General features: G+C 52.7%; 1 protein-coding gene across 1 annotated transcript; it reads right to left on the reverse strand.

Annotated features, from left to right (window-relative positions):
• Positions 1-5,162: 5,162 nt before the first annotated feature.
• lrrc4.2 (leucine rich repeat containing 4.2) lies at positions 5,163-7,919 on the reverse strand. The gene is made up of 2 exons (XM_076044445.1): positions 7,767-7,919; positions 5,163-7,504 (listed from the first exon to the last, which is right to left on the reverse strand). The coding sequence occupies exon 2, from the start codon at positions 7,381-7,383 to the stop codon at positions 5,383-5,385; it is 2,001 nt and encodes a 666-aa protein (XP_075900560.1). The 5' UTR covers positions 7,384-7,504; positions 7,767-7,919; the 3' UTR covers positions 5,163-5,382.
• Between the last annotated feature and the right edge of the window lie 2,785 nt (positions 7,920-10,704).

The following is a 10,704-nucleotide window of genomic DNA, read 5'->3' on the forward strand; positions in this document are numbered from 1 at the left end:
TCGGTCTACATCCAGCGTTAATACTGTGGTATAATTTCACATCCTGCTTGATACTCAGTGGCCATTTTGATCAGAAGGTGCTGCTGGTGAATTCTTCCTCTAAGATAGTGCATCTGACGCTGGCTGCATCGCATCGCATCAGCTGCAAGCTAGTGCCTTGCAGTGTGCTGGAATGCATTGCCCCAGTCAAATAAATAAGTAAATAAATAAACTTGTATCTCAAGTGCATGGTGACAGCAGTGATGCGGTTTCTGTGACATCGACCTTTGCGGGGGGGGGAGAAGAAGAAATCTTTGACCTCAGCTTGCAGGAGCGGATCTTCGACTTTGCCGTTTTCCATGAATTCATTACACCACATCTGTGCAGCCGGTTCCCTCTGCCTCCTTCCCCGGTTTAAATCACCTGCGGTGGCCCAAGCGACCTCCGACCTCCGTCCCGCCGTGCAGGCACAGCGCCGACTTTGCCACGACCTCTGCTGGCAGGGCCGCTCACACCCCGCATTGTGTTGTGCGTCGCTCGGGCTGGGGTCAGGCTGGAGTGGGTCGCCCCGGCGCCGCTCCAGAGCGCGGTCGGTCAGGTGTGGGCAGATCAGTCAGGCGCTGATGGGGGGGAATGACAGTTCATTGCAGGGTCATTCCTCAATTCTAAGAGCACTATGGGTCATTTCTCACAGTCCCATTAGAGGGTGCGACAGTCAGTCAGCCAGTCAGTCAGTCAGTCAGTCAGTGCGGTCCGCCAGCTGACCAGCGCCTCCTCTCTCCTGCTGCAGACATCATTAACAGATACGGATCTCTGAGCTCCGGGACTTGCTCGCCAACGTCGTAGCCTTAACCTCGCAGCCTTACCTGCCCCCCCCAACCCACCACTGCAGATTCTATCAAGGAGACAGACCAACAAACTGCTCTTTTCACCTCCTCCGGCCTCCCGCCGTGCAGACAGCGTGGGACCTCGGACAGACACGCCGCCGGTCACCCGGGAGAAAATGCATCACATCTTTGGCGAGAAGCTTCCATCAGCAGCGGCGGACGTGGCTTGAAAAATCAATAGGAGGAGACAATGAGAGGTGGGCTGACGGGAGCATGCGCCAAAAAAGGGGCCCGAGTTGTTTTTTGTGGGAGTTGCCGGGGGGGGGGGGTCTGACTTAAGACACATCGAGAAACATGCTCGTACAGAACCAAGCAGGTTCCAGTTTCTGAGGGCTTTAAAGGTCCAGTTTGATTTATAATTTTTTTATATTGGACAGAGAGAGTAAAATAATATGCCGCCCATTACTACATTAATTTAAGTGTATGCTTGCAGTACAATAAGGGTAGTTTGGTTTTCCTTCCAGTAGAACAGGTCTCAAATATATAAGAATATACACAGAGCAAAGGTCTTGCTCCAAGGTACAATGACAGTTCCCTCAATACGAAGCACGCTGTCAGTTGGGCTTCCTTAGAATTTTACACACTGGACCTTTAAGTCAATGAGGGGCCAATGAAAAAAGGGCCAGAACAGAGAAAAGCAGGCGGCGGCAGGTGTGACCAAACACCTCATTTTCTTCACACGGAGTCAAATTCAAAGCAAATTCCCGACTCAGCTGCCGGAGACAAGACAGAGAGTCACCCAAGAGAAAAAGATTCACATTGAACCAATTGATGTTCTCAGAGAGGACGGAGTATAGTCTGAGCCCTTGTTGTCCGCAGTGTTTTAAAATACAATGGCGATTCCGCCCTTCGCCCTCCCGACACCGGAACGGCGGGGAAGGCAGGTGAGGGTGAACTGGCTGAACGTCAGATGTTATGCTAATGCGTCGGCGCGCCCGCCTTATTCGCCGCAAACGCCGCAGAGATAAAGAGGAGAGTTAAGCGCGGCGGAAGTCGCTCTCGTCGCAGCCCTTGGATGTACAGCCGTTGTTCTCAGCCGCATTAAATTCCCCTCGGGATGCGAGCAGAGCAGAGCAGAGCAGAGCAGAGCGAGCGCGGCTGGAGCCACGCTAGCGCCGGGGACGTAATAAGGGTCTGCTTGTTTTCTACCCACACACGCTGCAACAACCGAGAACGCTCAGAGTTGTCAAAAGCAAAGCGGGGGCCGTCCGACTTTTTTTTGCCTGTTTGTTCGGCGCCGCCTCGCGCCTCGACGGTTAGCAAGAAAATTGAGAAACACTTGACACAGTCGCAAGGCTTCCATCTGCTAACGCGGAGGCCCACCTGTATTCACACTCCGCCAGGTGCGTGCTTGCAAGAAAAAAAAAAAGAAAAAAAGTCAAATGTTAAATGAACACAGAAAAAAAATATTCTCCATTCAGACCTGAAGAATACTCAGCAATGAATGAATCAGCTGAAACGTTTCGTTTATGCCCGCAACATTTTTTATAGGACTGCATTTTGTTGTCATTTTTTTTTTTTTTTTACATGTACAGCTGATCATTTTTTAAAGGCATACTATGCAGGATGAAAAAAAAAAATCACGTTGCGTCCATTGTGCCGCCACCTGCCTGGACAACGTAGTGATTTGCGAGAGCTGCTCGTCAACTGTTGTCGTCTCTCAACTTCTTTGTTATCCCCGATCTTTTGCCGTGAGCAGAAATTGGATTGGAAAAACACAGAAGAAGGCCTGCCGGAATCGCCGCAAGTGTGACTTGGAGTGAGTCCCACGAATGTAAACGATATCATGCATAGTGTAACTTCAAACAATAATCGTAATTCAAGGATTGAAAACTCACTCACGAAGAAACTCCCACTCAATCTGTATTTCAGACTATTACAACATGACAGCCCCCAGATTTGTTTTACTGGCACCAGGCGTTGTCGCGGCCATGTGTAGGTCAGAAAGAAGGTCAAAGAAAATATACATAGATACAAACAAAAGTACAACATCATGCCAGCGACCGACTCTTCACGGTGGGAACAGTTTCGTTTCAAACGCAGCGGCGAGATTCCTGACAGCTCACCGTGTTCCGTACATTAAAAAAAGAGGGAGTTGGGGGAGGGGGGGGGGCGGTGGTGGTGGTGGTGTCGGGGGCGGGGGCGAGTAAGTGAGTGACAGCATCATTTCCTGTTTGTTCTCGAGCAGCGTCAGCAGGTGCATGTTTTTTTTTTTTTTTTTGCAGTCCAGCAGGAACACCTTTTCAAAAAAGGACCCCCCGCCCCCCCAAAAAAAGAAAAAATTGTAGGTTGACATCGAAAATAAAGAGCGGCGGGAGGCTGCACGGGCTGGGTGTGGGTAAGGTGTTTCAGTCACCACGGAGACTATAGGCACACTTATTAATAGCAGCTGACCTCTTAAAGTCATGACATCAAGGAAATTCAGAATGCCAGGAAATGCATCGATACATTCAGAATCAGTAACCAGGAAATAAACATCGGCCTGCCCCACCCCACCCCCCACCCCACCCCCACCCGCCATCTTGGATCACGGACTTTGTTTCGCGTCTTCGGGATCAATTTGCTTTGGTCGCGTAGGCCTCCATTTACACTCTTCCTCTCCACATACAATGACAGACTCCTTTCAACGTGTCGAGTGTCAGATTGGGGGTAAAGACACCTGCAGGGAGGGAAGCATGTCAGGAAGAGAGACCCACAAACTGCACAATCGTGGGATGAATGTATTTTTTTTTTTCTCCACCTCCTTCACAAGTCACTGGGAAATCAATGTTAAAAACGGAGCCGAGGCATCAAAGACCAGCAGCCTATCGGACCTGCATAGAGCCCCACTGTGGGGTATAATGCAGCATTGTACACCAGTTGCTTAAAGACCCATTCATGCAGACACGGAGCAAATGCATAGGACCGTAAGATGGGGCGTGTGTGTGTGTGGACAGGATAAGATTTACAATACTGCCTCCGGCCTTGGAGATTAAAACAACTCGCACACGAATGTGAACATTTTCCCCGCCGGAGAGAAAAATAACATCAGATGAGAGTGTTTCTGATTAGAGAAATACAAACCAAAGGTTTTTATTTTTTTTTCTTCCATAGCCTCCTTTAACTTTCCATAAAAATAGTGTTGCTCAAAATAAACTTTTAAAGGAAAAAGGAAATACATAGTCATGTTTCACTTTAGTCCATGGAAAAGCCCCAGTGTCAGACATTCATTTACCCCCCCACCCCTGCCCCTTTTTAATGTTTCTCCGAAAGCTGAGCGGCCAGCAGAGCTCTGTACGACTGCACCACGCGTCTGTTCGTTTGAAAGAAAAACAAAAAAAATTAGCATCGAAATGAGCCCTTGCAAAGAGACAAGTCAGGCAACTGCTGTAATGCATCAATGAAGTTAGCCCTAAACACTACACAAGCCATTAAACAGCATGAAAAAAATTTTAGGGGGAAAGCAATTTTTTTTTCTTCCAAAAACTCAAAATGATCCAACACAAAATGCAACCGATGACAGAACAACAGATTTTGCAACAACTGTTATTAGTTTGTACTTCATCTTTGCCAGCGGAACCGATGGGGGAGGGTGGCGGGGGGTGGCGGTGGCGGTGGTGGTGGGGGGGGTCGTGTGCACGCTAAATAAACATGTTTAAGTACGCTACAGCTAAGAAGCACTGGCACTGTTAGAAAGGAACACAGCTGAAGCTCCAGCGCACGGAGGGTTAAACCGTAGCCGCAGAAATTCACCGCAGTCCAAAAGCATTTGGCTGATAGCTACTGAACAGCACATTCTATGTGGCGTGCCGTTGCACCGCTATCCTCGGACAAATATCTCTACCTCTCTCTAGAATTTTGCTTGTGTCTCTTCTTGTGATTCTTCGCTGGAAAAAGAGCTTTATTGCATATTATATTTGGCACATTAAAAATCAGAGTGTACATTTGGGGCTGTATTTAGAAATTGATACCTGTATTAATATATATATTTTTTGTCTTTTTTTTTTTCCCTTTTGATGACCCAAAAAACAAAACAAAACAAAAAAAAAACTAACTAAATGCCTCTTTTTTCTATGTGACAGTACAACCTTCTTTTATCGGTCACAAAAGCAAGTCAGTTCTCTCTTCTTACCCCCACTTTAAATAGAAGTCACCGGTTATTCAAAATAGTTTCAAATTACTTTCTTTTCTAATATAGTTTGCATGTCTCACCACTGCTTGGTGGAACTTTCTTTTATGTATATATATATATATATATATATATATATATATATATATATATATATATATATATATATGTATATATATATATATGTATATATATATATATATATATATTAGTATTTTTTCATATTTATATACTTATGTATAGGCATGTACAAGAAACGGGGAAAAAAAGACTGTCTCTGTTTTGCACTTCTGTACAAAAGAAAGTTACCATTTTGTTCTTTGTGCATTCTATTGCATGGACTGGTGACGAGTACAGAGAAGTAAGTCGGAGGAGGAGAGTCAGCGATAGATCCACAGAGAGCGACACTCAGATTTGGGTCTCTTGAACCTTCTCCTTTCCGTGAGAAGTCTTGATGACGTAGGGATCAGCGATGGTGCTGATATGGCTGTGATGCTGTCTCACTGAGCGGTGAAGAAAGTTATTCTGGGTCCAGTGAGCTCCGTAGCCTCCGTGCCGGGACGACGACGAGGAGGAGGACACGTATCCAGGCTTAAAGGTGTTGCTGTTGTGTTCCACCAGGGTGGGCAGTCCCAGCGTGTCGTCCGAGCCGCTGGACCCCGAGGTGGGCGGCGGAACCGGCGGTACCTCTTCCTCCATCTGTATAATCTCTATGGTCCTGGCTGCTGCCACGGTGCTCCGCTGCTGGTGCCGCTTGCGCAACTTGTAGAAGGCTATCAACATGGCGGCCGCCAGTAGGGTGACGGCGACGAAGCAGCCGATGATGATCTTGGTGGTTTTCATCACCTCGTCCAGGCTGGCGGGCGGCCCGCTCGTCGCCCTGGCGGTCGAGACCGACACCTGCCTCGGAGTCTGCGTGTTCTGGAACAGCACGGTGGGCGTGGAGATGAAGACGGGCTGAAAGACAGAGGGCGAGGCCGGGACGGTGGGCTTGGGCTTGGGCGTCTCCTCCACCGTGGGCTCCAGGAACTCCACCGTCACCGTGGTGAAGTAGGAGAGGTTGGACGTGTTGAGCTCGGCGTTGCTGACGTTCAGGTAAGCCGAGGCGTTGGAGTTGCCCGCCATGTTGCTCACCATGCAGGTGTAGACGCCCGTGTCCGACGGCAGAACGTTGGAGAAGTTGAGCGTGCCGTCGTTGAGTACGGATATCCTCGGGTGGGCCGAGCCGTGGGTCAACACCGTCCCGTTGGGCAGGAGCCACCGGACGGAGCTCATCGCCGCCGTGCGGCACTTGAGCTCCGCCACCCGGGCCGCCGAGATGTTCAGGTCCCTGGGGGCGTCGAGTATGAACGGCGCCGAGCACTGGAAAGTGGTCTGGTCCACCTCCACCAGGTAGCGCCCCCTCATGTGCACTGGGGTGTGGCAGCGCCCGCAGCAGGTGGAGTTGGTGGGAATGTACTCTCTGAGCCACCAGGAGAGCCACACCACGTCGCAGTCGCACCGCCAGGGGTTGTGGTGCAAGTGCAGCTCCACCAGGTACTGCAGCGGGGTGAAGAGGTTGTGCGGGAGGGACGAGAGGTTGTTGTGGGCCAAGTTGAGTTCCACCAGGGCCGTGATGTCATCGAACGCGTTCCTCTCGATGGTGGAGATGGCCGAGTTCATAATCCACAGCTTGCGCAAGTTCTTGAGTCCGCGGAAGGCCCACGGCTTCAGCTCCGGGAACACGTTCTCGGATATCTCGAGCTCCTCCAGGCCCACCAGCGGCGACAGGTTGGGAAACTCCTGTAGGTTGCACATCCCCAAGTTGAGATACTTGAGGTTCTGAAGGCCCTCGAACGCCCCGTCGGAGATGTACTCCAGCTTCCTCAGCTCGCCCAGGTCCAGCCTCATGAGAGACGGCACGCGGTTGAACGCGTACGACGGGATGCTCTCGATGGGGTTGTTCCTCAGCCACAGCTCCCTCAACTTTGACAGGTACTCAAAGGCCCCGCTGGGTATGACCGTGAGCCGGTTGTCAAACAGCTCCAGGGTGTTGAGGCTGGTGAGGCCGTTGAAGGCCCCCACCTCGATCTGCCTGATGGCGTTCCTGCCCAGCTGCAGCACCTCCAGGTGGTGCAAGTGCCGGAAGGTGTCCGCCTGTATGGTCTCTATGCTGTTCTCCATCAGGTTCAGGTACCTGGTGTTGGCCGGGACGTTCGGCGGCACCCTGATCAGGCCGCGGCGGGTGCACACCACTTTGCTGAGCTGGTTCGTGCAGGAACAGACGCCCGGACAGTTCTGCGGGTTGGCCGAGCCCATCGCGGGGCCTGTGGACTGGCACATACTGAGGGCAGGCACCATGAGGGAGAGCACGGCAAGCAGGGCTGTGTTCCAGGTAGGCTGCACACTAACCTGGCCCAGAGGACTCATGGTGTGGAGGGCTCATTATTCTGCATGGTGGGGGGAGACGGCACACACCAGAGGGCAGACCACTTTAGCCTGGCTGGAGCAACTCGAGGCTCCCAAGTTCCATCGGCAGCACAGGGAGACGCTGCGCGACAAAAAAAAGAAAGAAAGGAAAAAAAAAGGAATAAAAGAAATAAGAAAGAAAGAAAGAAAGAAATTGACGAGGGAGAGCAAGAGAGGCAGAGGGAGAGTGAAGGGAGGAAAAAAAAAAGGGGGACAGAGAACGAGAGTGAGAGAGATTAATGCAGGAGAATAAACGCAGAGGAGGGGGGGTGGTGGTGGTGGTGGTGAAAAAAAGCAGTGCAGCAATATAAGAAGAAGGTTGAATAACAGCGTCAGCGACGTACCTCATTAGTTTCAAAGTGCTTCGCGTGTTCGCCTCGTTCCCAACGCGGAAAAAAGCGACGGCGGCGCGTCGTCGTCATTTACATTTCCCATCCATTGAAAGATTTGAAAATTGACCCGCTCTCGTTGAAGATTTCTTCAGAGTGAGAGAGAGAGAGGGGAAAAAAAGGAAATAAGAAGGAAAAAAAAAAAAAAAGTCAGGTGGCCCCTCTATTAGCCGGGGGTACAAAATGGCTCCTGGTGTTAAAAGCTGCGAGCGACATGAGAAGCGCTCGCGGGCAGAGGAGGTGAAGCCGCGGAGGCTCGGCGGGCGCCCGCCTTCCTTCTTGCCCCTTCGAACTGCCCCTCTGCCAGGCTGCAGACACCGGGACGCGGCTCCGCGCCGACTCCACGGCGACCATCCATAGCGCAGAGGAACGTGTCAGAGGAGGACGAGAGGGGGAAGAAGAGGAACAAGAAGAAGAAGAAGAAGAAGAAGAAGAAGAAGAAGAAGAAAAAGAAGAAGAAGAAGAAGAAGTGAGCAAAAGAAACAAACAGAAATCCCGTCTCCAGTCGGCTTCAGACACATATGTTGGCAGATCTCTCTCTCTCTCTCTCTCTCTCTCTCTCCGTTCTCTCTCTCTCTCTCTTCTTTTTTTTTTCGGTCGGCGGCGAGACCTCCCTCGCTGTGACTTTGCCAAGGGCTAGTCGGTCACTGATTAGCCCCGTTGTGACAGAGACTGTCAGACGGAGGTGGTGGTGGTGGTGGGGGGGAAGAAAAAATAAGAGAAAAGAAAAGCTAACAGAACACCCGGCGTGGACGTCTCACCCCTCTGTCTCACCCCTTCGTCTCTCCCTCTCTCTCGCGCTCGCTCGCTCGCTCTCTCTCTCTCTCTCTCTCTCTCTCTCTCTCTCTCTCTCTCTCTCTCTCTCCCCGCTCGTGCTCCTCTGCTGCCGCCGCTTCCTCCCGACGCTGGGCTGCCCCCCTGGTCGGAGCAGCTGCGGGCTGCCGTGTGCACAGTTAGCAGTAATCCGTCTATTCCTCTCGAGGGGGGCGGGAGGCGGGGGGGGGGGGGGGGGCGGCGGCGGTGGGAGAGATGGTGGCGCTGGGTGGGGTGGTGGGGGTGTCGGAGAAGCGGCGTGGGGAGGTGGGGGGGGAGATGCGCTGCGCCGCTGGAGCTTTGCGAAAGGGCTGTCAGGAGAGAGAGAGAGAGAGAGAGAGAGAGAGAGCTCTTGTCCTCTTCTGCAGTGAGGGAGGGAGGGTGTGTGTATGTGTGTGTATGTGTGTGTATGTGTGTGTGTGTGGGGGGAGGGGGGGCGGCAGGCGGCGAGAGGATGTGAGTGGAAGCCGGAGCTCCGCGTCCAAAAACAGAGAAAGGTATTGAGGAATCTTCTCTCCATTCACCATCCGTCTCTCTCTCTCTCTCTCTCTCTCTCTCTCTCCCCCCGACCGACCCACCCACCCACCACAGGGGGGCCCTGGTCCTCCTGCTGGATGGGGGGCTCGCTCGCTCGCTCTCTCTCTCGCGCCCTCACTCTCACTCTCTCTTCCCCAACTCGCCCCCTCCCCCCTACCACCTCCTCCTCCTCCTCCTCCTCCTCCTCTCCTCCTCCAGCCGCCCGGCGTTATCTGTTAGTTTTCCTCTGGTCGCGGCCGAGGCGGCGAGTTGTGGCGCTGAGCCATGTGTGTGGCTGTCAGACTTGCGGCTGGCTGGCTGGCTGGCTGGCTGACTGACTGACTGACTGGCTGGCTGGCTGGTGGACTACTGCAGTAGCCCGAGTAGAGCGGAGCAGAGCGGGAAAGGGAGAGATAGTGAGAAAAGAGAGGGGGGGGGGGGCGGCGACAGATCAAGAGCGGGAGAAACGATATAGAGTGCGCAAAAAAAGGGGGAGAAGAGCCGCGGCGCGCGCGCGCGCGCTCGAGAGAGAGAGAGAGAGAGAGAGAGAGAGAGAGAGAGAGAGAGAGAGAGAGAGAGAGAGAGAGGAGGTGCGGCGACACTCGAGCGGGCGACCCGGCAGCAGCAGCAGCAGCAGTTTTCTAATCCACGTCTTCTCTTCCTCTTGTTGTTGTTTTTTTTCTTCTCTCCTCTCATCCAATCTTTCTCTCCTCCCCCCCCACCCCCCCTCACGGGTGTTGCAGGCGGGCTAAGACGCTCGCTCGGCCACCCCCCCCCCCCCCATCACCACCACCCTTTGTCCTTCAGTGGGAACGTGAATGTACTGCTGACGCACTCCTCTCAGCTGCTCAGCCTCACTCACAGCAGTGCATTGGTTTGATGCAGTGTTCCTGTGTATTAACACATTCAACCCCCCCCCCCCCCCACCACCACCACCACCACCCCCTCCTCCTCCCGTGCGCCTCCTTCTCCCTCCTCCTCCTCCTCCTGTCTCTCACGTGTTCCTCTCCTGCCATCACTTTCTTGCCTTCACCTGTGCCGCCACTTCTCTCTCTCTCTCTCTCCTCTCTCTCTATCTCTCTCCGTCTCTCTCCACGCCGGCACCCAACAAAACCCGTCGTTAAAACTGAAAGCCTCCAATTCCCATGTACCAAGCAGAGATAAGAGGTCAGACATTCTACTTCAGCTCCAGAGTGGCTTGGCGTTTCTCTCTCTCTCTCTCTCTCGCTCTCTCTCACTCACTCACTGGCTCGCTCGCTCTCAAGTGCAGCAGTGCGCCAGTGTTTTTGAGCCGAGACGCCGCTGCTCGGGTGTTACTCTCCAACAGTGTAGCAGTTCAGTTTTCTTTTTTTTTTCCTTCTTTTTTTTTTTTTTTTGCTTTTCCGCAAATCCGCCGGTTTGTTGTCACCCCGGCTGCGGAGGACCTATTTCCTGAGTCCGAGTGTTTGTAAGGTGGGGGAGGGGGGGGGGGGTCGGAGTGGGGTTGGAGGAGGCGGGGGAGGGGGGTCAGGGCGTCCGTGACATCACGGAGGAGCGAAGTGCTGACTGTGCTCCTCTGTGTCTG

Source organism: Nelusetta ayraudi, unplaced genomic scaffold, assembly GCF_046127955.1.
Source record: "Nelusetta ayraudi isolate G7.1 ecotype Tasmania unplaced genomic scaffold, CSIRO-AGI_Nayr_v1 ptg000080l, whole genome shotgun sequence".
Taxonomy (NCBI): Eukaryota; Metazoa; Chordata; class Actinopteri; order Tetraodontiformes; family Monacanthidae; genus Nelusetta; species Nelusetta ayraudi.